General features: G+C 44.8%; 1 protein-coding gene across 2 annotated transcripts in view; it reads right to left on the bottom strand.

Moving 5' to 3' along the window:
- Nucleotides 1–441: 441 nt before the first annotated feature.
- Nucleotides 442–27,437, bottom strand: part of LOC115144842 (protein Wnt-7b) — a 59,184-nt gene continuing 32,188 nt past the window's right edge. For both annotated transcript variants that reach the window (XM_029685943.2, XM_029685942.2), the window contains exons 3-4: nt 11,802–12,073; nt 442–2,152 (exon numbers count right to left, since the gene is read on the bottom strand). In XM_029685943.2, the coding sequence (XP_029541803.1) occupies nt 1,673–2,152; nt 11,802–12,073 (752 nt within the window). In that variant the 3' untranslated portion in view covers nt 442–1,672. The remainder of the gene's footprint in view (nt 2,153–11,801; nt 12,074–27,437) is intronic.

Consider the following 27,437-nt stretch of genomic DNA (forward strand, 5'->3'; position numbering starts at 1 on the left):
ACAGGCTAATATTTGGGATTCTGATAGGATGAGACAGTTAAACTAAGCTCATGAGGCATTTACAAGTTATATTCTTCAAAAATCAATGGGTAAATACCATTAGTTTATAAGTCCAAAAATGGATGTTGCAACTAAATATTCTAGCTTTAAGCATGATGATAAGATGCTGAAATAATGACTGCTTTTGATCAGTGATGTATTCTGATGGTTTACGTCAATGGAACTCTACATAGCCTGACACTTGGTATAGTTTAACCACAACCAATGAATACAGATGAGAATGCCAACACAGCTTTGGAAGCAGTGAATTACCGAAACTGTTGGCTAAAACCTAACATTTCCTCTCACGACCAGCAGACTTCACTCACTGACTATCAGTCTTGTTTTTCTTTGATTCTCAGTCTTGTTTTTCTTTGCAATAAATTTCAAAAAGCAGTCAAATGGGAGATTATTTCTTTTTAATTTTGGTCGTTTCTGAATAGAAAATAATATCAGTGCACCACTCTACAATACATCCAGCAATATCATGTTTAAATAATTGAGGAAGGATCTTTGCGGTTAAGAGATGAGTTCTCTTGCTACTGTCTATGCTAAATAACCCAAACAGGATGTAGGCCTAACGTCTGCTGCATAAATGACTGAAAACAAAAGCTATGCTACAGCAAAATAGAACCAATGTGATTGATTGTGATGTGAAATACCCTGTATTGTTGATGTTTTATGTAGTCAACACACCAGTAGCAATGAAACCATTTTAGAAAAAGGGGGATTGATAGTGGGATAGTGGGATAGGGCCATATTCTAAAAGACACGCATTATCTTCAGTCAGAGTTTTCTAAAAAGTAATTTTTACACTTAGTACAAAAAAAGACATTTCTACCCGTTAGTGCTTTGTTTTAAGATACTATAACATAAATAAACAATTTATTTTCAGTGTTCAAACAGACAGTTCCAGTGTGACTGGAAAACTAACATACTCCACCGTATTCCAGTTGGCAGCAGAGGGCTTACTATAGAGACTTCTCCACTTTCAATGCGCCCCAAGGCACCACACTTACACAGCGTTCTTCATGTCTACACAGCTCCAAAAAGAAAACACCTCCAGTTTGGGGGCTCAAATATTCACCTCTGCCCTCTCCCTCTGTGGAAAAAGAAAGTAAAACTCAAAGTTCTCACTAAAAGACTTTTAGAGTCTCATGCCAGTCTCATCCCTCAACAGTTACTGTCATTTTCTACCACATCTCCAGAGTCTGTCTCTGTCTTTCTGTTCCATGAAGAAGCCATTTTGTGAAAAAAATAACTACAAATCCCAGAGTGCAATGCACAGTTCCCATCCAGGCACCATTTGCTTCCTGTAGTCATAACTTTTACATCAGTACATGATCACACATTATTCTGTCTCAGTCAGTCAAAGATTTTAGTATTATTATCTATTGATATTTAGCCCTCACTTTTCTTTTAAAAAGCTCATATAGATTCTGCTGTGCAAAACGATGCCATGAAGAGCTGATATTGAACATTCCATTCCTTTTTATTTTTAAATCTCTCACTATTCCTCTTCCAATACATGTCCTTTTCTCTTTTCTCTGGGGTCTTCCTTGTCATCCAGGTAGTCCTGCCACGCCCCTCCCAATCATAGTACCGTACTATAGGTCCATTATGTCATGCCCCTTTATTTGCAGGTAAACACCTCCGTCCTCTCGCTGCACGTGTTGCACTTGACGAAGCAGCACCACTGGAACTTACAGTTGCACTGCCACACTTTGGTGTACTGGTGCGTGTTGTAGCCCCGGCCGCAGCACATGAGGTCGCAGCCGTCTGTGTGGGGCGAGGTGCGGTTACACAGCCTCCCCTGGGTGCCAACGCTCCCCGTGGCTGCGTCCTCCTCGCAGTAGTTGGGCGACCTCTCGATGTAGACGAGGTCGGTCTCCATGGGCTTTCGGTAGCCCTGGGTCTTCTTCACCTTGAGGAAGGTGGGCTGGCGTAGTCGGCTGGCCCGGACCACCTCCACGTGGACCGCCTGGTTGTACTTGTCTTTCAGGACATAGCCGATCTCTCGGAACTTGGGCAGGGTCGTCCAGCAGGTTTTGGTGGTGCAGGAGCCTGACACGCCATGACACTTACACTCCAACTTCATCCGCTCCTCCAGGACCTGCATGGACACACAGGGATAGAGGAGGTTACATGGCATTAAATTACATTACTAAACATTACATGACATTACATGGACAAACAGGGATAGAGGAGGTTACATGGTGTTAGATTACATTACTAAACATTACATGACATTACATGGACAAACAGGGATAGAGGAGGCTACATGGTGTTAGATTACATTACTAAACATTACATAAATGGACATAGAGGAGGTTACATGGTGTTAGATTACATTACTAAACATTACATAACATTACATGGACACACAGGGATAGAGGAGGTTACATGGTGTTAGATTACATTACTAAACATTACATAACATTACATGGACACACAGGGATAGAGGAGGTTACATGGTGTTACATTACTAAACATTACTGGAAAACATTTACATGGTGTTACATTTACTGACACAGGATTTACATGGTGTTAGACATTACAAACATTACATGGACATTACATGACATTACATGGACAAACAGGGATAGAGGAGGTTACATGGTGTTAGATTACATTGCTGAACATTACATGACATTACATGGACAAACAGGGATAGAGGAGGTTACATGGTGTTAGATTACATTACTAAACATTACATGGACAAACAGGGATGGTGTTAGATTACATTACTAAACATTACATGGACAAACAGGGATAGAGGAGGTTACATGGTGTTAGATTACATTGCTGAACATTACATGACATTACATGGACAAACAGGGATAGAGGAGGTTACATGGTGTTAGATTACATTGCTGAACATTACATGACATTACATGGACAAACAGGGATAGAGGAGGTTACATGGTGTTAGATTACATTACTAAACATTACATGGACAAACAGGGATAGAGGAGGTTACATGGTGTTAGATTACATTGCTGAACATTACATGACATTACATGGACAAACAGGGGGAGAGGCGGTTACATGGTGTTAGATTACATTGCTGAATATTACATGGACAAACAGGGAGAGAGAGTCATACATGACAATGTTTTACTGGGGTAGGCCCAGTGTTGAAATAGAGAGATGACCTGACTTGGGTGGAAAGAGAAACCCAAAGAAACCCAAAGGGTGAAGAGGTTGCTAACTAGCTCTGCTGCTGAATGAATGATGGAAAAAACTATCCACAGAAGGTCAGTGAGAAAAGATGGTCCTTGGATACTATCATTTTTTTCTATAATAAAAGAACATTAGACAAGACCAAGCTGTTCTCAAACGTTGGTGAACCACCACACTTTTCTATAAACTCCCTACGAATTACCTCTTGAGCCAACAACTGTCCTTTGAAGGGATATTATTTTAGTGCGTTTGGCAATAACTACTGAACTCCTAAACCAAATGCAAGGTGAAAACGTGACATGATGCTGTCCAACAATCCTCTATTGGGCTTGGTAACATTGATGATGTTTCTTTTTAAAAAGTACGAGAACATTTAATGATACTAATGAATCACACTGCTCCAAATTCTTCCCTGACACTTTAAAAAGGACAAACTCAGATAACAATCAGGAACCAATTTTTACAAGACAAGTCTGAGAATACGTGAAAGCATAAAGTTTCAATGTCTCTAACCGTCTTAATATTCTTTAATTAAATGTGTCAAAACATGGAGCGATACCACACTGTTGCATGGACCAAAAGACAACTGTTGTCTGTGATGTATTTGGAGCACTTTTAGCTAATGTCTAAGTACAGTTTACACCATGGCACTGTGGCAAAATGACACTATATAGACTACCGTTCAAAAGTTTGGGGTCACTTAGAAATGTCCCTGTTTTTTAAAGAAAAGCACATTTTTTGTCCATTAAAATAACATCAAATTGATCAGAAATACAGTGTAGACATTATTAATGTTGACTTGTAGCTGGAAACGGCAGATTTTTAATGGAATATCTACGTAGGCGTACAGAGGCCCATTATCAGCAACCATCACTTCTGTGTTCCAATGTTATGTTGTGTTAGCTAATCCAAGTTTATTATTTTAAAAAGGCTAATTGATCCTTAGAAAACACTTTTGCAATTATGTTAGCATAGCTGAAAACTGTTGTTCTGATTAAAGAAGCAATAAAACTAGCCTTCTTTAGCCTAGTTGAGTATCTGGAGCATCAGCATTGGTGGGTTCGATTACAGGCAAAAAATGGCCAGAAACAAAGACCTTTCTATATATATATAAACAGAACCAGTCAAAAGTTTGGACACACCTACTCATTCAAGGGATTTTCTTTATTTTTACTATTTGAATGATAGAATGGTAGTGAAGCCATCAAAACTATGAAATAACACATAGAGTGGGGCAAAAAAAGTATTTAGTTAGCCACCAATTGTGCAAGTTCTCCCACTTAAAAAGATGAGAGAGGCCTGTAATTTTCATCATAGGTACACTTCAACTATGACAGACAAAATGAGAAAAACAAATCCAGAAAATCACATTGTAGGATTTTTTATTTGACTGGTACTGTATATAGGGGGAGAGGAAAAAGGGGGAGGTTTGCAAGCGAAAGAACACCATCCCAACCGTGAAGCACAGGGGTGGCAGCATCATGTTGTGGGGGTGCTTTGCTGCAGGAGGGACTGGTGCACTTCACAAAATAGATGGCATCATGAGGGAAGAAAATTATGTGGATATATTGAAGCAACATCTCAAGTCATCAGTCAGGAAGTTAAAGCTTGGTTGCAAATGGGTCTTCCAAATGGACAATGACCCCAAGCATACTTCCAAAGTTGTGGCAAAATGGCTTAAGGACAACAAAGTCAAGGTATTGGAGTGGCCATCACAAAGCCATGACTTCATCCTATAGAACATTTGTGGGCAGAACTGAAAAAGCATGTGTGAGCAAGGAGGCCTACAAACCTGACTCAGTTACACCAGCTCTGTCGGGAGGAATGGGCCAAAATTCACCCAACTTATTGTGGGAAGCTTGTGGAAGGCTACGTGAAACGTTTGACCCAAGATAAACAATTTAAAGGCAATGCTACCAAATACTAATTGAGTGTATGTAAACTTCTGACCCACTGGGACTGTGATGAAATAAAAGCTAAAATAAATCATTCTCTCTACTTTTATTCTGACATTTCGCATTCTTAAAATACTGTGGTGATCCTAACTGACCTAAGACAGGGAATGTTTACTAAGATTAAATGTCAGGAATTGTGAAAAACTGAATTTAAATGTATTTATCTAAGGTCTATGTAAACTTCCGACTTCAACTGTGTATATATATATTTAAGCAACAAGGCCTGAGGGGTATGGTATATTGCCAATATAACACGGCTTAGGGTTGTTCTTACGCATCGTGGAGTGCCTGGATACAGCCATTTTCCGTGGTATATTGGCCATATACCACAACCCCCCGAGGTGCCTTATTGCTATTCTAAATAATCATAATCATAATCAAATAATCTAATAATCAATCAAATAATCAAATAATCAAATTTTATTTGTCACATACACATGGTTAGCAGATGTTAATGCGAGTGTAGCGAAATGCTTGTGCTTCTAGTTCCGACAATGCAGTAATAACCAACAAGTAATCTAACAAACAATTCCAAAACTACTGTCTTATACACAGTGTAAGGGGATAAAGAATATGTACATAAGGATATATGAATGAGTGATGGTACAGAGCAGCATAGGCAAGATACAGTAGATGGTACCGAGTACAGTATATACATATGAGATGAGTATGTAAACAAAGTGGCATAGTTAAAGTGGCTAGTGATACATGTATTACATAAGGATGCAGTCGATGATATAGAGTTCAGTATATACGTATACATATGAGATGAATAATGTAGGGTATGTAAACATTATATTAGGTAGCATTGTTTAAAGTGGCTCGTGATATATTTTACATCATTTCCCATCAATTCCCATTATTAAAGTGGCTGGAGTTGAGTCAGTGTGTTGGTAGCAGCCACTCAATGTTAGTGGTGGCTGTTTAACAGTCTGATGGCCTTGAGATAGAAGCTGTTTTTCAGTCTCTCGGTCCCAGCTTTGATGCACCTGTACTGACCTCGCCTTCTGTATGATAGCGGGGTGAACAGGCAGTGGCTCGGGTGGTTGTTGTCCTTGATGATCTTTATGGCCTTCCTGTGACATCGGGTGGTGTAGGTGTCCTGGAGGGCAGGTAGTTTGCCCCCGGTGATGCGTTGTGCAGACCTCACTACCCTCTGGAGAGCCTTACGGTTGTGGGCGGAGCAGTTGACGTACCAGGCGGTGATACAGCCCGACAGGATGCTCTCGATTGTGCATCTGTAAAAGTTTGTGAGTGCTTTTGGTGACAAGCCGAATTTCTTCAGCCTCCTGAGGTTGAAGAGGCGCTGCCGCGCCTTCTTCACGATGCTGTCTGTGTGGGTGGACCAATTCAGTTTGTCTGTGATGTGTACGTCGAGGAACTTAAAACTTACTACCCTCTCCACTACTGTCCCATCGATGTGGATAGGGGGGTGCTCCCTCTGCTGTTTCCTGAAGTCCACAATCATCTCCTTAGTTTTGTTGACGTTGAGTGTGAGATTATTTTCCTGACACCACACTCCGAGGGCCCTCACCTCCTCCCTGTAGGCCGTCTCGTCGTTGTTGGTAATCAAGCCTACCACTGTTGTGTCGTCCGCAAACTTGATGATTGAGTGGTTACTAAAGTAATTCGAGCTGTAAAAATAAATGTTTTGTCATACCCATGGTATACGGTCTCAGTAGAGATGACTAGAAACGATTCGGTTGGCCGTTTTATGTGTGGATTAATTGTCGGAGTAGAGGACCTTGTGCATTTCGGGTAAAATAACAACTCAATGTTCATATCCCTGGACAAATTAACTAGCAACTGCAAGCTAGCTAAATAGGACAAATTAACGTTAGCTAGCAAGTGCAAGCTAACTAGCTAAATTGCCATACATGTTTAATGCTTTTCGACCTGTCCCCAAATTAATGTCATTGGTTCAGTTTGTTTTGATATTTTAACCTGCGTGACCGCATTTGGTGTAGGGGGACAAAATAAATATATGTACGATAGCGCACGATGGCGCACACGCGCAGCCGGTTTGGGTTCTGTGTTACATATACATTAGGAACATTAGGAACACCTTCCTAATATTGAGTTGCACCCCCTTTTGTCGGGGCATGGACTCTATAAGCAAGGTGTCGAAAGTGTTCCACAGGGATGCTGGCCCATGTTGACTCCAATTCTTTCCACAGTTGTATCAAGTTGGCTGAATTTCCTTTGGGTGGTGGACTATTCTTGATACACACGGGAAACTGTTGCGTTTGAAAAACCCAGCAGCATTGAAGTTCTTGACACACTGAAACCGGTGCGCCTGGCACCTACTACCATACCCCCTTCAAATGCACAAAATCTTTTGTCTTGCCCATTCACCCTCTGAATGGCACACATACACAATCCATGTCTCAGTTGTCTCAAAGCTTAAAAATCCTTCTTTAACTTGTCTCCTCTCATTCATCTACACTGATCTATCTCAAAGGACATCAGTCTGTTAAATAGCCATCACTAGCCGGCTTCCACCCGGTTACGCAACCCTGCACCTTAGAGACTGCTGCCCTTTATACATAGACTTGGAATCATTGGCCACTTTAATAATGGAACACCAGTCACTTTAATAATGGAACACTAGTCACTTCAATAATGTTTAAATAATGTTTACATACTGCTTTTCTCATCTCATATGTATATACTGTATTCTATTCTACTGTATTTTAGTCAATGTTACTAATATTTATATATTTCTTTATTCCATTCTTTTACTTTTAGATTTGTGTGTATTGTTGTGAATTGTTAGACACTACTGCACTGTTGGAACTAGGAACACAAGCATTTCGCTACAACCACAATAACATCTGCTAAATATGTGTGGCCAATAACATTTTGATTTGATTTGATTGAAGTTAATTTAACAGTGACATCAATAAGGGATCATAACTTTCACCTGGATTCACCTGGTCAGTCTATTTCATGGAAAGAGCAGGTGTTCCTAATGTTTTGTTCACTCAGTGTAAATTCTTTAGAGAGAGACCAAGAAGCATTCTGAGTGAAGAGGACGTATTTATTTGAGTTCAACATTGTGTTTATTAATGAATAACAAAGAGTTTTCAGCAGACGGTTGGTGAATGCACTCTTTGTATGGAGGAGTCCCTGTAAGTGGAAACGGATGTTCACAATGACAGATGCGTGCCATTCCAAAGACAGTTGTTTTGATTTTAAAGTATTTGAGTACATTGTGTTATAGAATAGAGTTGTGTTTGATCTGAATTCACACTGGTTGTTTGTTTTGTACGTTGTGCCACATCCATTTACATCTGAGGGTCAAACATTCACAATCTGGCGTAGAGTGACTGTTCCCTATGAAGTAGACCAAACCAGGCATATCTGACATTCTAAGAGGGACACTGATGCCAGCTATATGTCAAAAACAAGGGAAAATGCACTTACTGGTAATATTCAACCATATAATTATCCCTACCTTCCTGAAGACTACATCAATAGCAAGGGAAAATAAATATAAATCTCATATAACCATACACCATTACGCTTGAGTTAAATGTGGATCATTCAGCTATTTAATGCGTTGCAGATACGACATACTCGACAGATGTTTATTAACTGTTTGCATCTGGATCAGTGTGAATGCTGGGATCATGGTTTGGTTAATTAACTAAAGAAACATGACGTTTGAATGAAAGAAGTATTAAATACTGGATTTCACAATATAACAGATCATGCAAATCAACACTTCAAGGCCTCTTATCTTAAATCAAAACACTCTTACATGTTCAGATAGCGGTCATAGTTCTTAGAAACGGAATCATTTCAAAATGCACTGGTACCCATTCATTACCAAGCTCATCTCTGACATGTGGCACACAGTGTAGTAGAGAACTCCTCTAAATGCCTAATCCTAGGGCACCTGGGAAATATTGTGTGGTGTCCTCAGCAGTTTAGTGTCAGGACCAAGTCAATCCTTGTTCTACAACAGGCCTCTACTTACCTACTGTAAATCTGCATTCTGTCACTACAGTACATGTTGTATTCTGTGACTACAGTACGTGTTGTATTCTGTAACTACAGTACGTGTTGTATTCTGTGACTACAGTACGTGTTGTATTCTGTGACTACAGTACATGTTGTATTCTGTGACTACAGTACATGTTGTATTCTGTGACTACAGTACGTGTTGTATTCTGTGACTACAGTACATGTTGTATTCTGTGACTACAGTACGTGTTGTATTCTGTCACTACAGTACATTTTGTATTCTGTGACTACAGTACGTGTTGTATTCTGTGACTACAGTACGTGTTGTATTCTGTGACTACAGTACGTGTTGTATTCTGTGACTACAGTACATGTTGTATTCTGTGACTACAGTACGTGTTGTATTCTGTGACTACAGTACGTGTTGTATTCTGTGACTACAGTACGTGTTGTATTCTGTGACTACAGTACATGTTGTATTCTGTGACTACAGTACGTGTTGTATTCTGTCACTACAGTACATGTTGTATTCTGTGACTACAGTACGTGTTGTATTCTGTGACTACAGTACGTGTTGTATTCTGTGACTACAGTACGTGTTGTATTCTGTGACTACAGTACATGTTGTATTCTGTGACTACAGTACGTGTTGTAATCTGTGACTACAGTACGTGTTGTATTCTGTGACTACAGTACGTGTTGTATTCTGTGACTACAGTACATGTTGTATTCTGTGACTACAGTACATGTTGTATTCTGTCACTACAGTACATGTTGTATTCTGTGACTACAGTACATGTTGTATTCTGTGACTACAGTACGTGTTGTATTCTATGGAGAATAGAGCGGATGAAGTCATTGAGAAAAAAGAGACAGTGGCGCTTGTATAGGACATGGGATACATATAGTAGTCCTAACATGACTCTTCCAACCTAACTGGGTGCTTCTACTTGTAAGAACCAAGTATGTATTCGTTATATAAGATGTTCAGTTTTGTTGGCAGGGCATTTTTCCAGAGTGGTTTTTTTCCTGGCATGACGCCTTGCCAGCAGTAGTCATCGTTTCTGTCAGACACTTCCACAATGTACACAATGTACACAGAGTTATGGATCAATAAATGCTGCCTGATTCTTACATTGACACTGTTTGTGTTTTGAAATCCCTCATTAGCAGATATTCGATTAAAAGCGTAGGGAGAAGGTACATAGAATACTTGAGGGTCAACCGACAATCTCGTTACAGACGATGATTCAGAACGAGGATTTCCCAAAATATATGGTGGTATAAACCACAATGAATGTCTGTGTGAAACAGAATTACTGAATGGTTGAAAACATTTACTTTACACGGTGTCCATCAAAACCTTGTCTGCTACCAATTAGTCAGATATGACCAGATTTGTCAAACTCACTGGATCCCAGTATACAGAGAGACTAAATCATTCCATGGGTTTGTCTGTATTTATTTGGGATTCACATAACTGGAGCCTACAGTGTTTGTGTCGGAATGTTCTAGATACAGAGGGATCTTTGTAGTGGTAGAGTAGTAGTCTCGGGCCAGCATCAATCAAACCACAAACACTGTGAAGAAAATCACGTTATTCCTGTGCTGTGAAAATGCATCCTTTCAAACAAAAAAATGTGTTTAGCTGAGTTTCCCCATTGTCTCGTTAATCAACAGATTGCACTTAAAAATGTATTGATCACCAACCTCGCCCTGTTTCCACGGCGTGTGTTTGATTGAATCCCATCCTCTGTACCAAACCTCTGCCAGGCTTAACTCAGACTCAGACAGGTCATCTGACTACGATCCCCTCATATCAGTCTGCCTGCGTTAACTCCGGCATTGTCGCTGTGCTTTCAGAAACTGAATGGGCGCAGTGAAATGGCAGTGCTGTGTTTTTGGTACGGCTGAGAGACCTGCAATAATATCCTGTTCCTGACTTTACACTTCATAATTCCATGAAAGGGCTGGATGAAGGGCCATGGCAGAACTCCATCTGGCAGCCGGCTACCGTCCTCGCTCCGCTCTGCTTATTCATTAGATCCATTTATCACCAGAACGCCAGAGAAGCCCAGGCAGGCATGCTCTCTCTTACTCTCTCTTGCTCTCTCTCTCTTTCTCTCACTTTCTTGCTCTCTCTGTCTCTCTGTTATGATTCATGTTGTTCTTTGTTCTGGGATGACTAATAACAAACAAACATACCCCAGGACCACACCACCACCACCACCACCACCACCGCCGCCACCACCACCACCACCACCACCACCACCCCCACCACCACCGCCGCCACCACCACCACCACCACCACCGCCACAGGAGAAGTGTGCCAGATCTCCAAGAGAAAAACACCCCACATTATAGTAGGGAAAAAAACTGTAATTGAGCTAAAGCAAAACAGGCTACTGAGAGGCTAACTGTCAATCAGCACGACCCCCATTTAGGGGTTGCCGCCACCACTCTGTAGGTTCCATTCTTTATCTGGGCTGGGATGTTTACACGTGGACGCGCGTGCGCACACACAAACCACAAATACACGAGTGAACGAGCGTGCGCACACACACACACACACACACACACACACACACACACACACACACACACACACACTGATCTAAAAAGATAAAGATGCATTTCTTCTATGTGGGTGTTTACCTTTCTCCCTGCCTCATTGTTGTGGAGGTTCATCAGCCGGCGCGTGGTCTTCTTGATCTCGCGGGCGTCCACGAACCTCCTGGAGAACTCAACGCCGTACTTGATGTCTGCTGAGCAGCCTCCCCACTTCCAGCCCTCTTCCTGGTTATAGTAACCCTGCTTCTCCCGGTCACAGCCACACTGGCTCAGGTTGCCCTGGCTACACGCCGCCGTGATGGCATGGGCTACGCCGGCGGCCGTGATGGCGTACGTGAACGCAGCTTCCCGGCTACCTGAGAAGAGGTAGAGAGGTTAGGGACGTTAAATAACTGTAGACTTACAGCGATGACAACAGAACGTCATAGAAGCTTGTGTACTATGACCTTGTTGCTCTATTTTGACTTGATGATCTCTAGTTAAAGAAATCAGGCACAATCGTCCAGGCAAGACCTCCCTGGCGTCCCTCCTACCTCCGGTCCCTCCTGCACCTTGGTAAGAAGATGGTCACAGCATCAGACCACAAGTACTCAAGGACAGCCTCCAAGTGTGCAGTGCTGTGATTCTAGGCCGAGTGGGGAGAGGAGAGTACTGTAGCTAGGTGCTGTCCACAGTGCTGAATTCCTCTCCTCGAGCACCTTGTACTGCATGCCCACATTACTACAGCTGTGATTTGCAGGTCTGTCTGGCTGTCTGGTGCAGTTACTTCCCTTCTCCCTCTCTCTCTCTAGGAGCCTGGTGTTCTCTCTCTCTACAGTACACTTGCAGTGGTTAGGACTTCAGCATTACTGGTATAGGCCATGTATGCATGCACAAGTTCGGACAGAGGACAGTCAACAGACAAAAGTGATGCCGGTATGACATAGTATTTCCTCCAATGAGAGGAACTGTTCAAGACTGATAATACAAATGCTTTTTTCTACCATCCCTTTTCAAGTATGCATCCCCCAGACAGTGCTGTCCAATTGTCAGTAGGGAGTGCTCAATCTTTAAAAGGCTACTGTGCTCCAAAAGGGGCCGTGGATGCTGTGCTGTCACAGTGAGTTACCCAGGTGTCCCCTAAGTAGTCCTTCATGTGGGAGAGAGGGTGTGGGCCTCAGAGAGAGAAAAAGGGGCTCTGGGCCTCAAAGAGAGAGGGTAGAGGGGCTCTGGGCCTCAGAGAGAGAGGGTAGAGGGGCTCTGGGCCTCAGAGAGAGAGGGTTGATGGGCTCTGGGCCTCAGAGAGAGAGGGTAGAGGGGCTCTGGGCCTCAGAGAGAAAGGGTAGAGGGGCTCTGGGCCTCAGAGAGAGAGGGTAGAGGGGCTCTGGGCCTCAGAGAGAAAGGGTAGAGGGTGGAAGGAGAACAAATGCTACTAGTGACAAACCATTGGGTTTATTGGGCCTTAAAGGGGATATATTTTTTTTTACATGGATGTTTCTGTTTCTTTACGTAACATACTTGGCGTGTAACATCACTCTGTAGAATGTATGGTTGTGTTTTCTTCTTACTCAAATGTGTGTTCCATATCATGTAAACAATATTAATCAAGTATTTCAGATATCCAGGAGATTTTATGATCATCAGACCGACATGTACTTTCTGCTGTCTGGTCCATAAGGCAGAGCAGGCCTACTGTACCAGGCTACCAGCATGAGGGAAGGGAAAATGATATTGACCACTGCATATTGCAATACAGCCAAATTACAGAAAAAAAACCATGACAAATCTCAAATGTGAAAAGTTATACGTTATTTGGCTAAGCAAATACATATTTAACAATTTAGAAACTTGCTAGATGCAAAATCACTGCTTATTTTACATTATTTTACAGCCCCAAACACTGTGGTCACATCCAGTGGAGGCTGAGGACTAAGGCTGCTAGTCTGTGCTGCTGGAGATAAGCCCGGCCATGACTGCTGCTAATGCCCTGCCTGCTCACTGCCTGCTGTATGTACTGTATGGGGACTGACTCACAAACACCAGCCTTACTGGTTACCAACAGAGTTATGCCCTGCCAGTTTATGGTCACTCTCAGCCACCTTCATCTCACACATACAGACACACACACACAGAATCGCATACAGACACATGCACACAGACACACACACACACACAATGAACACACACACATGGCGGGGCAGTATGATGGTAAAAACAGAATGGAGTATGAAGTTTCCAGGGTAAGAAGGTTGGTTCCCTGTGTCATAGATGCAGGCCTGTTTCTGGGCCCATTCAGCCTGCACTGACACATCTCATGGGGGAAATGGTCTTGGTTGACACCCCCTGTTGGGTCTGGAACTGTCCACTAACGCTAATGGCGTCAACATGCTTCAGTTCGGCTGGTGCCTAGCCGAGCTCGGCTAGGAGAACCAAACGAGTGTGCTCGCATACTCCCTTAAAGGACATTCACTTGAAAACATTTCCTTTAATATTACCTTTATTTTAGCAGGGAGTCACCATTGAGACCAGTGTCTCTTTTCCAAGGAGCCCTGCATATACAATATTCATATTAATCTAATACAATATACAACAAGTCAAATACAGACAAGCATAAATACACAAAAGACAATCAACTAAAACAGACACATTGTTCATTATAACATTCCTCTTTCCACTTTCTAAACTGCCCCAGGGACAGTAAGGCATCTCTCTAAACAGCCCCAGGGACACTAAGGCATCTCTCTAAACAGCCCCAGGGACACTAAGGCATCTCTCTAAACTGCCCCAGGGACAGTAAGGCATCTCTCTAAACTGCCCCAGGGACACTAAGGCATCTCTCTAAACAGCCCCAGGGACACTAAGGCATCTCTCTAAACTGCCCCAGGGACAGTAAGGCATCTCTCTAAACTGCCCCAGGGACAGTAAGGCATCTCTCTAAACTGCCCCAGGGACAGTAAGGCATCTCTCTAAACAGCCCCAGGGACACTACGGCATCTCTCTAAACAGCCCCAGGGACACTAAGGCATCTCTCTAAACAGCCCCAGGGACACTAAGGCATCTCTCTAAACAGCCCCAGGGACACTAAGGCATCTCTCTAAACAGCCCCAGGGACACTAAGGCATCTCTCTAAACAGCCCCAGGGACACTAAGGCATCTCTCTAAACTGCCCCAGGGACAGTAAGGCATCTCTCTAAACTGCCCCAGGGACACTAAGGCATCTCTCTAAACAGCCCCAGGGACACTAAGGCATCTCTCTAAACTGCCCCAGGGACAGTAAGGCATCTCTAAACTGCCCCAGGGACAGTAAGGCATCTAAACTGCCCCAGGGACAGTAAGGCATCTCTCTAAACAGCCCCAGGGACACTACGGCATCTCTCTAAACAGCCCCAGGGACACTAAGGCATCTCTCTAAACAGCCCCAGGGACACTAAGGCATCTCTCTAAACAGCCCCAGGGACACTAAGGCATCTCTCTAAACAGCCCCAGGGACAGTAAGGCATCTCTCTAAACAGCCCCAGGGACACTAAGGCATCTCTAAACAGCCCCAGGGACACTAAGGCATCTCTCTAAACAGCCCCAGGGACAGTAAGGCATCTCTCTAAACTGCCCCAGGGACACTAAGGCATCTCTCTAAACTGCCCCAGGGACACTAAGGCATCTCTCTAAACTGCCCCAGGGACACTAAGGCATCTCTCTAAACTGCCCCAGGGACACTAAGGCATCTCTAAACTGCCCCAGGGACACTAAGGCATCTCTCTAAATGGCCCCAGGGACACTAAGGCATCTCTCTAAACTGCCCCAGGGACACTAAGGCATCTCTAAACGGCCCCAGGGACACTAAGGAATCTCTCTAAACTGCCCCAGGGACACTAAGGCATCTCTCTAAACTGCCCCAGGGACACTAAGGCATCTCTCTAAACTTCCCCAGGGACAGTAAGGCATCTCTCTAAACTGCCCCAGGGACACTAAGGCATCTCTCTAAACTGCCCCAGGGACACTAGGCATCTCTCTAAACTGCCCCAGGGACACTAAGGCATCTCTCTAAACAGCCCCAGGGACACTAAGGCATCTCTCTAAACTGCCCCAGGGACACTAAGGCATCTCTCTAAACTGCCCCAGGGACACTACGGCATCTCTCTAAACTGCCCCAGGGACACTAAGGCATCTCTCTAAACTGCCCCAGGGACACTAAGGCATCTCTCTAAACTGCCCCAGGGACACTAAGGCATCTCTCTAAACTGCCCCAGGGACACTAAGGCATCTCTCTAAACTGCCCCAGGGACAGTAAGGCATCTCTCTAAACTGCCCCAGGGACACTAAGGCATCTCTCTAAACTGCCCCAGGGACACTAAGGCATCTCTCTAAACGGCCCCAGGGACACTAAGGCATCTCTCTAAACTGCCCCAGGGACACTAAGGCATCTCTCTAAACAGCCCCAGGGACACTAAGGCATCTCTCTAAACAGCCCCAGGGACAGTAAGGCATCTCTCTAAACAGCCCCAGGGACACTAAGGCATCTCTCTAAACAGCCCCAGGGACAGTAAGGCATCTCTCTAAACAGCCCCAGGGACACTAAGGCATCTCTCTAAACTGCCCCAGGGACAGTAAGGCATCTCTCTAAACTGCCCCAGGGACAGTAAGGCATCTCTCTAAACTGCCCCAGGGACACTAAGGCATCTCTCTAAACAGCCCCAGGGACACTAAGGCATCTCTCTAAACTGCCCCAGGGACAGTAAGGCATCTCTCTAAACTGCCCCAGGGACAGTAAGACATCTCTCTAAACTGCCCCAGGGACAGTAAGGCATCTCTCTAAACAGCCCCAGGGACACTAAGGCATCTCTCTAAACAGCCCCAGGGACACTAAGGCATCTCTCTAAACAGCCCCAGGGACACTAAGGCATCTCTCTAAACAGCCCCAGGGACAGTAAGGCATCTCTCTAAACAGCCCCAGGGACACTAAGGCATCTCTCTAAACAGCCCCAGGGACACTAAGGCATCTCTCTAAACAGCCCCAGGGACAGTAAGGCATCTCTCTAAACTGCCCCAGGGACAGTAAGCTATCTCTCTAAACTGCCCCAGGGACACTAAGGCATCTCTCTAAACTGCCCCAGGGACACTAAGGCATCTCTCTAAACTGCCCCAGGGACACTAAGGCATCTCTCTAAACTGCCCCAGGGACACTAAGGCATCTCTCTAAACTGCCCCAGGGACACTAAGGCATCTCTCTAAATTGCCCCAGGGACACTAAGGCATCTCTCTAAACTGCCACAGGGACACTAAGGCATCTCTCTAAACGGCCCCAGGGACACTAAGGAATCTCTCTAAACTGCCCCAGGGACACTAAGGCATCTCTCTAAACTGCCCCAGGGACACTAAGGCATCTCTCTAAACTTCCCCAGGGACAGTAAGGCATCTCTCTAAACTGCCCCAGGGACACTAAGGCATCTCTCTAAACGGCCCCAGGGACACTAAGGCATCTCTCTAAACTGCCCCAGGGACAGTAAGGCATCTCTCTAAACTGCCCCAGGGACACTAAGGCATCTCTCTAAACTGCCCCAGGGACACTAGGCATCTCTCTAAACTGCCCCAGGGACACTAAGGCATCTCAAACAGCCCTCTAAACTGCCCCAGGGACACTAAGGCATCTCTCTAAACTGCCCCAGGGACACTACGGCATCTCTCTAAACTGCCCCAGGGACACTAAGGCATCTCTCTAAACTGCCCCAGGGACACTAGGCATCTCTCTAAACTGCCCCAGGGACACTAAGGCATCTCTCTAAACTGCCCCAGGGACACTAAGGCATCTCTCTAAACTGCCCCAGGGACACTAAGGCATCTCTCTAAACTGCCCCAGGGACACTAAGGCATCTCTAAACTGCCCCAGGGACACTAAGGCATCTCTCTAAACGGCCCCAGGGACACTAATTCATCTCTCTAAACAGCCCCAGGGACAGTAAGGCATCTCTCTAAACTGCCCCAGGGACACTAAGGCATCACTCTAAACTGCCCCAGGGACACTAAGGCATCTCTCTAAACTGCCCCAGGGACACTAAGGCATCTCTCTAAACAGCCCCAGGGACACTAAGGCATCTCTCTAAACTGCCCCAGGGACACTAAGGCATCTCTCTAAACTGCCCCAGGGACAGTAAGGCATCTCTCTAAACTGCCCCAGGGACACTAAGGCATCTCCTAAACTGCCCCAGGGACACTAAGGCATCCCAAACGGCCCCAGGACACTAAGGCATCTCTCTAAACTGCCCCAGGGACACTAAGGCATCTCTCTAAACAGCCCCAGGGACACTAAGGCATCTCTCTAAACAGCCCCAGGGACAGTAAGGCATCTCTCTAAACAGCCCCAGGGACACTAAGGCATCTCTCTAAACAGCCCCAGGGACACTAAGGCATCTCTCTAAACAGCCCCAGGGACAGTAAGGCATCTCTCTAAACTGCCCCAGGGACAGTAAGGCATCTCTCTAAACTGCCCCAGGGACAGTAAGGCATCTCTCTAAACTGCCCCAGGGACACTAAGGCATCTCTCTAAACAGCCCCAGGGACACTAAGGCATCTCTCTAAACTGCCCCAGGGACAGTAAGGCATCTCTAAACTGCCCCAGGGACAGTAAGACATCTCTCTAAACTGCCCCAGGGACAGTAAGGCATCTCTCTAAACAGCCCCAGGGACACTAAGGCATCTCTCTAAACAGCCCCAGGGACACTAAGGCATCTCTCTAAACAGCCCCAGGGACACTAAGGCATCTCTCTAAACAGCCCCAGGGACAGTAAGGCATCTCTCTAAACAGCCCCAGGGACACTAAGGCATCTCTCTAAACAGCCCCAGGGACACTAAGGCATCTCTCTAAACAGCCCCAGGGACAGTAAGGCATCTCTCTAAACTGCCCCAGGGACAGTAAGCTATCTCTCTAAACTGCCCCAGGGACACTAAGGCATCTCTCTAAACTGCCCCAGGGACACTAAGGCATCTCTAAACTGCCCCAGGGACACTAAGGCATCTCTCTAAACTGCCCCAGGGACACTAAGGCATCTCTCTAAACTGCCCCAGGGACACTAAGGCATCTCTCTAAATTGCCCCAGGGACACTAAGGCATCTCTCTAAACTGCCACAGGGACACTAAGGCATCTCTCTAAACGGCCCCAGGGACACTAAGGAATCTCTCTAAACTGCCCCAGGGACACTAAGGCATCTCTCTAAACTGCCCCAGGGACACTAAGGCATCTCTCTAAACTTCCCCAGGGACAGTAAGGCATCTCTCTAAACTGCCCCAGGGACACTAAGGCATCTCTCTAAACGGCCCCAGGGACACTAAGGCATCTCTCTAAACTGCCCCAGGGACAGTAAGGCATCTCTCTAAACTGCCCCAGGGACACTAAGGCATCTCTCTAAACTGCCCCAGGGACACTAGGCATCTCTCTAAACTGCCCCAGGGACACTAAGGCATCTCTCTAAACAGCCCCAGGGACACTAAGGCATCTCTCTAAACTGCCCCAGGGACACTAAGGCATCTCTCTAAACTGCCCCAGGGACACTACGGCATCTCTCTAAACTGCCCCAGGGACACTAAGGCATCTCTCTAAACTGCCCCAGGGACACTAGGCATCTCTCTAAACTGCCCCAGGGACACTAAGGCATCTCTCTAAACTGCCCCAGGGACAGTAAGGCATCTCTCTAAACTGCCCCAGGGACACTAAGGCATCTCTCTAAACTGCCCCAGGGACACTAAGGCATCTCTCTAAACTGCCCCAGGGACACTAAGGCATCTCTCTAAACGGCCCCAGGGACACTAATTCATCTCTCTAAACAGCCCCAGGGACAGTAAGGCATCTCTCTAAACTGCCCCAGGGACACTAAGGCATCACTCTAAACTGCCCCAGGGACACTAAGGCATCTCTCTAAACTGCCCCAGGGACACTAAGGCATCTCTCTAAACTGCCCCAGGGACACTAAGGCATCTCTCTAAACTGCCCCAGGGACACTACAGCATCTCTCTAAACGGCCCCAGGGACACTACCTCTATGTGTACTGCTTTTTGGAGATTATTCAAAACATATGGGGCATAAAACCTAAAGGCCAATTTACCAAAGAGACACCAACGGAGTCTCCAGAGTTAACCAACCCTGTGAACATACTTTCACATCTTAATAGTGAAGTTAAGTAAGTCGGAAGCTTGTGGAACAGGGCTTTGTGAACAAAAAGAGCGTAATCATGTGATCTACATGACTTCAAAGAGGTTCAGCCAACCTTTTGGTAAAGAATAGAGTGATGAGTAATAAAACTGTCTCATGGGATAAAAAGATGACAAATGGCATCCAGGAGTTTAAGAGAAGAGGCAGCTGTACTTTAATAAATAGTATCACCATAAGCAAGAACTGATAGAAAGTTTGACAGCACAATCTACTTCCTGCTGACTAGAGAGCGAAAATAGCTGTTTTTGTAAAAGGCTACTTTAAATCTTAGTTTCTTAACACGCTCATTCGTATGTTTTTTAAACTATAAATCATTGTCAATCCAAATACCAAGGTATTTGTATGACAGACTAGTTCAATTATAGAACCAGCCAATGAATGAAGGCCTAATCCATCTGAGACAATCTTACGAGGACTTGAAAACAACATGTATTTCGTTTTTTCCTGTATTAAGCACTAGTTTAATTAGGGCTTTCTGCACTGCTGCAAAATTGGACTGTAGCCTTGTCACAGCCAGGTCAGCAGTTGGAGCAATTGCATACATTGTAGTATCATTGACCAAGCATGTATATACATAGTGAAAAGACCAGGTCCTTGAATCGACCCCTGCTGAACACCTACATGTACTTCACGAAATGCGGACTTCACCCCATCAACCACGATGGCCTGACTTCTGTCACTTAGATCAGTGGTTCCCAAACTTGACGACCAGTCTGAATTAATTGTTTGGGGCAGAGAGGAGGAAGTGCAACCCTTTAGAGATTAGACAGTTTTCCAGATTTTAGCTAAGTTTCCCTTGCAATCATAAAGAGTGGTTACATAATAATCACATTTAGCCTTTTTGGTCAGTCTTACACATTGACTCCTCAGTTGCCTAAAATAAAAAAGCGGCTGCAGTACTGTTTGTCCATTTTGAGATGCCGTAGCCAGTATACACATCCTCAAAATAGTATAACTCAAGAAATCTGTCATTAATTTTGACGTTTTTGCCGAGGGGATCTTAGTCGCACAATTTTGCTTCTAACTAGGATGTTTGGTGTAGTATTTTTATTTAACCTTTATTTAACTAGACATGTCAGTTAAGAGCAAATTCTTATTTACAATGACGGCCTGGGCCAATTGTGTGCCGCCCTATGGGACTCCCAATCACGGCCGGATGTGATACAGCCTGAATGACAACAGGCACTTCAATGAAGCATCTCTACTGTAGACCAATCACCAATGAGGGGGCGTAGACTTCAGCTACTGACTTCAGCTTGCCTCAAGAAAAAATGTTGTGTGCCCGATCGGCCCCAAAAATACTTGTTGTAAATCCAAATTGAACAAAAACGTCACAAAATGTCATCATAATACTTGCAAGATCTGTTCCAAACTGTTTTGGCTGTGAGGCATGTGGATGCCTTAAGAGGGCTGAACCTAGTAATGGTAGGAGAGCAGGACCCTCATTGTTAAATAAAGGTCAAATAAAGGTTCAATAAAACATTTATATAAAAATATTCTCATGCAGTGATTCTAAGCATGTTAGTGGTAAACTGCATTATCCTCTAGACAATCATATTAACTGGGAATCTACATTATCCACCAGACAATGATATGAACTGGGAAGCTGCATTATCCACCAGACAATGATATGAACTGGGAATCTGCATTATTCACCAGACAATGATATGAACTGGGAAGCTGCATTATCCACCAGACAATGATATGAACTGGGAATCTGCATTATTCACCAGACAATGATATGAACTGGGAAGCTGCATTATCCACCAGACAATGATATGAACTGGGAATCTGCATTATTCACCAGACAATGATATGAACTGGGAAGCTGCATTATCCACCAGACAATGATATGAACTGGGAATCTGCATTATTCACCAGACAATGATATGAACTGGGAAGCTGCATTATCCACCAGACAATGATATGAACTGGGAAGCTGCATTATCCACCAGACAATGATATGAACTGGGAATCTGCATTATTCACCAGACAATGATATGAACTGGGAAGCTGCATTATTCACCAGACAATGATATCAACTGGGAGTCTGCATTATTCACCAGACAATGATATCAACTGGGAGTCTGCATTATTCACCAGACAATGATATCAACTGGGAGTCTGCATTATTCACCAGACAATGATATCAACTGGGAGTCTGCATTATCCACCAGACAATGATATGAACTGGGAATCTGCATTATTCACCAGACAATGATATGAACTGGGAGTCTGCATTATTAACCAGACAATGATATCAACTGGGAGTCTGCATTATTCACCAGACAATGATATCAACTGGGAGTCTGCATTATTCACCAGACAATGATATCAACTGGGAGTCTGCATTATTCACCAGACAATGATATCAACTGGGAAGCTGCATTATTCACCAGACAATGATATGAGCTGGGAATCTGCATTATTCACCAGACAATGATATCAACTGGGAGTCTGCATTATTCACCAGACAATGATATGAACTGGGAATCTGCATTATTCACCAGACAATGATATCAACTGGGAAGCTGCATTATTCACCAGACAATGATATCAACTGGGAGTCTGCATTATTCACCAGACAATGATATGAACTGGGAGTCTGCATTATTCACCAGACAATGATATGAACTGGGAATCTGCATTATTCACCAGACAATGATATCAACTGGGAGTCTGCATTATTCACCAGACAATGATATCAACTGGGAATCTGCATTATTCACCAGACAATGATATGAACTGGGAATCTGCATTATTCACCAGACAATGATATGAACTGGGAATCTACATTATTCACCAGACAATGATATCAACTGGGAGTCTGCATTATCCATTAGACAATGATATTAACTGGGAATCTGCATTATCCATTAGACAATCATATTAACTGGGAATCTGCATTATCCATTAGACAATCATATTAACTGGGAATCTACATTATCCACCAGACAATGATATGAACTGGGAATCTGCATTATTCACCAGACAATGATATGAACTGGGAATCTGCATTATTCACCAGACAATGATATCAACTGGGAGTCTGCATTATCCATTAGACAATGATATTAACTGGGAATCTGCATTATTCACCAGACAATCATATTAACTGGGAATCTACATTATCCACCAGACAATGATATGAACTGGGAAGCTGCATTATCCACCAGACAATGATATGAACTGGGAAGCTGCATTATTCACCAGACAATGATATCAACTGGGAGTCTGCATTATTCACCAGACAATGATATCAACTGGGAGTCTGCATTATTCACCAGACAATGATATCAACTGGGAGTCTGCATTATTCACCAGACAATGATATCAACTGGGAGTCTGCATTATCCACCAGACAATGATATGAACTGCGAATCTGCATTATTCACCAGACAATGATATGAACTGGGAGTCTGCATTATTCACCAGACAATGATATCAACTGGGAGTCTGCATTATTCACCAGACAATGATATCAACTGGGAGTCTGCATTATTCACCAGACAATGATATCAACTGGGAGTCTGCATTATTCACCAGACAATGATATCAACTGGGAAGCTGCATTATTCACCAGACAATGATATGAACTGGGAATCTGCATTATTCACCAGACAATGATATCAACTGGGAGTCTGCATTATTCACCAGACAATGATATGAACTGGGAATCTGCATTATTCACCAGACAATGATATCAACTGGGAATCTGCATTATTCACCAGACAATGATATCAACTGGGAGTCTGCATTATTCACCAGACACTGATATGAACTGGGAGCCTGCATTATTCACCAGACAATGATATGAACTGGGAATCTGCATTATTCACCAGACAATGATATCAACTGGGAGTCTGCATTATTCACCAGACAATGATATCAACTGGGAATCTGCATTATTCACCAGACAATGATATGAACTGGGAATCTGCATTATTCACCAGACAATGATATGAACTGGGAATCTACATTATTCACCAGACAATGATATCAACTGGGAGTCTGCATTATCCATTAGACAATGATATTAACTGGGAATCTGCATTATCCATTAGACAATCATATTAACTGGGAATCTACATTATCCACCAGACAATGATATGAACTGGGAATCTGCATTATTCACCAGACAATGATATGAACTGGGAATCTGCATTATTCACCAGACAATGATATCAACTGGGAGTCTGCATTATCCATTAGACAATGATATTAACTGGGAATCTGCATTATTCACCAGACAATCATATTAACTGGGAATCTACATTATCCACCAGACAATGATATGAACTGGGAAGCTGCATTATCCACCAGACAATGATATGAACTGGGAATCTGCATTATCCATTAGATAATGATATCAACATTTACTACTGCTGGACAACTTTCGTTCTATCATGTTTTGACTTTGACTGCTTTAAGTGTCTCAAAATGAAATTTGAGTGTTCCACAATGTTATTTCTAAAATCTGTATTTTTTATTGTCAGCTCTTGTATTTTTATGAGCACATTTTCTTAATTTTGAACTCTGCTTTGTTGGAAAGGCCTCTTAAGTAAGCATTTCACAGTCAAGTCTACAGTTGTATTCGGGGCACGTAATAAATAAATGTGATTTCATTTGTATAATTGTGAAGTGAAACTTTAATACACGTTTCTAACTCTAACTCTACAACTGGTTTACGTCCTCATTGAATCTGACTGTTTTACGACAGACGCAAGACCCAACCCTAGGGTTTTAAAGGTTGTGTTTTATGCTGTGTGAGTGAGTGACGGAGTTGCTTGATGTTTGGACTAGCAAGCAGTGAGAAACTTTAATACTGCTTCCATGGAGGAGATGTTCGATGCTACAACTGTGAGATTTCTGATGCTCCATTTCTGTGTTTGAGCCTCTGCGTCTCAGTGAGTGAAAGGTTTGATGTAGTTTGATGAGTAGTTTCATCATTGACCCGTGAGGTGGTTGATTGTGTTTTGAGAAGATAGATGTTTCATGCTGTGTTGGTCATGATGCTTCAGTACATCTACTCTATGATTTGGAGTTGTGTACTGTACTCCCATGCCCTTGGGGAGCTCCTACTTGTTGAACAGGCATGTGGTTTATGAAAGCGAAAAAGGCTAAAGAGGCACCAGGCCCCATCGTCCTGACAGGATTCCAGGAGGAACCACCCTGGGGTAGCCTTGTAGGCTGCCAGTGGAAAATTGGACGAACCATAAAAACCTCAATGAACTTGGAATGGTCTGGGGAGAAGAATAGAGAAATATTAAACCATCTGTCCAATGGAGTTTAGTGGCAAGTGTCTGTGACAGTGTCCAATATGGACAGAAGGAGAAGGAAGGAAGGCTCAAGCTCTTCCCTGAAAGCAGTTATCAGTTAACATCCTGTGGCCATACAGGACCGCTCACTACACCCTGTACGGAGCTATACACCCTGTACGGAGCTATACACCCTGTACGGAGGAATACACCCTGTACGGAGGAATACACCCTGTACGGAGGAGTACACCCTGTACGGAGGAATACACCCTGTACGGAGGAATACACCCTGTACGGAGGAATACACCCTGTACGGAGCTATACACCCTGTACGGAGGAATACACCCTGTACGGAGGAGTACACCCTGTACGGAGGAATACACCCTGTACGGAGGAATACACCCTGTACGGAGGAATACACCCTGTACGGAGCTATACACCCTGTACGGAGGAATACACCCTGTACGGAGGAATACACCCTGTATGGAGGAATACACCCTGTACGGAGGAATACACCCTGTACGGAGCTATACACCCTGTACGGAGGAATACACCCTGTACGGAGGAATACACCCTGTATGGAGGAATACACCCTGTACGGAGGAATACACCCTGTACGGAGGAATACACCCTGTACGGAGGAATACACCCTGTACAGAGGAATACACCCTGTACGGAGGAATACACCCTGTACGGAGCTATACACCCTGTATGGAGGAATACACCCTGTACGGAGGAATACACCCTGTACGGAGGAATACACCCTGTACGGAGGAATACACCCTGTATGGAGCTATACACCCTGTACGGAGGAATACACCCTATACGGAGCTATACACCCTGTACGGAGGAATACACCCTGTACGGAGCTATACACCCTGTACGGAGGAATACACCCTGTACGGAGCTATACACCCTGTACGGAGGAATACACCCTGTATGGAGAGAGTGGGTGTGAGAGTATGGCCTTCACATCAGCTGACCACTGCCTGGTCTCCGCGCGTCCTTCATACGTCCCAAATGGACCCAAACATTTCTGGATGTGGTGGCCGGCCGCTTTACGACAATCTGTGTTTAAAGCGGAGGAGAGCGCACCACTAAAAAAATGTACATGACACAGCAAAGGAGATTTACAACCTGAGAGAATACTGGCAGTGCTAGGCCACACTAGCAACACTCTCCTTGTGACCCCTCTGGGCTCAGCGTCCCCGCCACGCCAGGCCTATGTTGATGTTGCTGACCAGGGAGGAAAAAAGGGCACAAAAGGACACAGAAAGGACACATTGGGGAGAGTCACCGTAGAAACGACAGCCGGTTCATACATACTGAGGCTACAGCCAGCCCCTTGCCTGTCTTTTTGGTGAGCTCCTGGCCTTGACACTGGACTGCCTGGGAGTGGAAACACGACAACTAACCATTCCTCTGCTCTGGACTGCCTGGAAGTGGTAGTGAGTGGAAACACTACAACTAACCATGCCTCTGGACTGGTAGTGTGATGTCTCTGTAGATCCTGTGTTTGGAGCTCAGTAGGTGATGGGGGACAGAGGATCAGAGGACCAGACAGAGAGCTGTCCTAGTAAGTCACAGAGCACAGCGATGACTTAATCACTGCTCTAGGGTGGAGCGCAGGGAGAGGGGGAGATGATGGGGTGCAGGGGAGCAGGGGAGAGGAGGGGGAGCTGGGGAAAGGCGGAGAGGAGGGGAGCTGGGGAGAGGAGGAGAGGAGAGGAGGGGAGCTGGGGAGAGGAGGAGAAGCTGGGTAGAGGGGTAGAGGAGGAGAAGCTGGGTAGAGGGGAGCTGGGAAAAGAAAGAGAGCTAGGTAGGGGGAGCGGGGAAGAGGGGGTGAGGAGAGGGAGCTGGGTAGAGGGGGAGAGGAGGGGGAGTTGAGGAGAGGAGAGCGGGATAAGGAAAGAGAGCTGGGTAGGGGGAGCGGGGAAGAGGGGGTGAGGAGAGGGAGCTGGGGAGAGGGGGAGAGGGGGGAGTTGAGAGGAGAGGAGAGCGGGATAAGGAAAGAGAGCTGGGTAGGGGGAGCGGGGCGGGAAGAGGGGGTGAGGAGAGGGAGCTGGGGAGAGGGGGAGAGGAGGGGGAGTTGAGGAGAGCGGGATAAGGAAAGAGAGCTGGGTAGGGGGAGCGGGGAGCGGGGAAGAGGGGGTGAGGAGAGGGAGCTGGGGAGAGGGGGAGAGGAGGGGAGTTGGGGAGAGGAGAGGAGAGCGGGATAAGGAAAGAGAGCTGGGTAGGGGAGCGGGGAGCGGGGAAGAGGGGGTGAGGAGAGGGAGCTGGGG

Source organism: Oncorhynchus nerka, linkage group LG17 (genome assembly GCF_034236695.1).
Source record: "Oncorhynchus nerka isolate Pitt River linkage group LG17, Oner_Uvic_2.0, whole genome shotgun sequence".
In the NCBI taxonomy this organism is placed as follows: Eukaryota; Metazoa; Chordata; class Actinopteri; order Salmoniformes; family Salmonidae; genus Oncorhynchus; species Oncorhynchus nerka.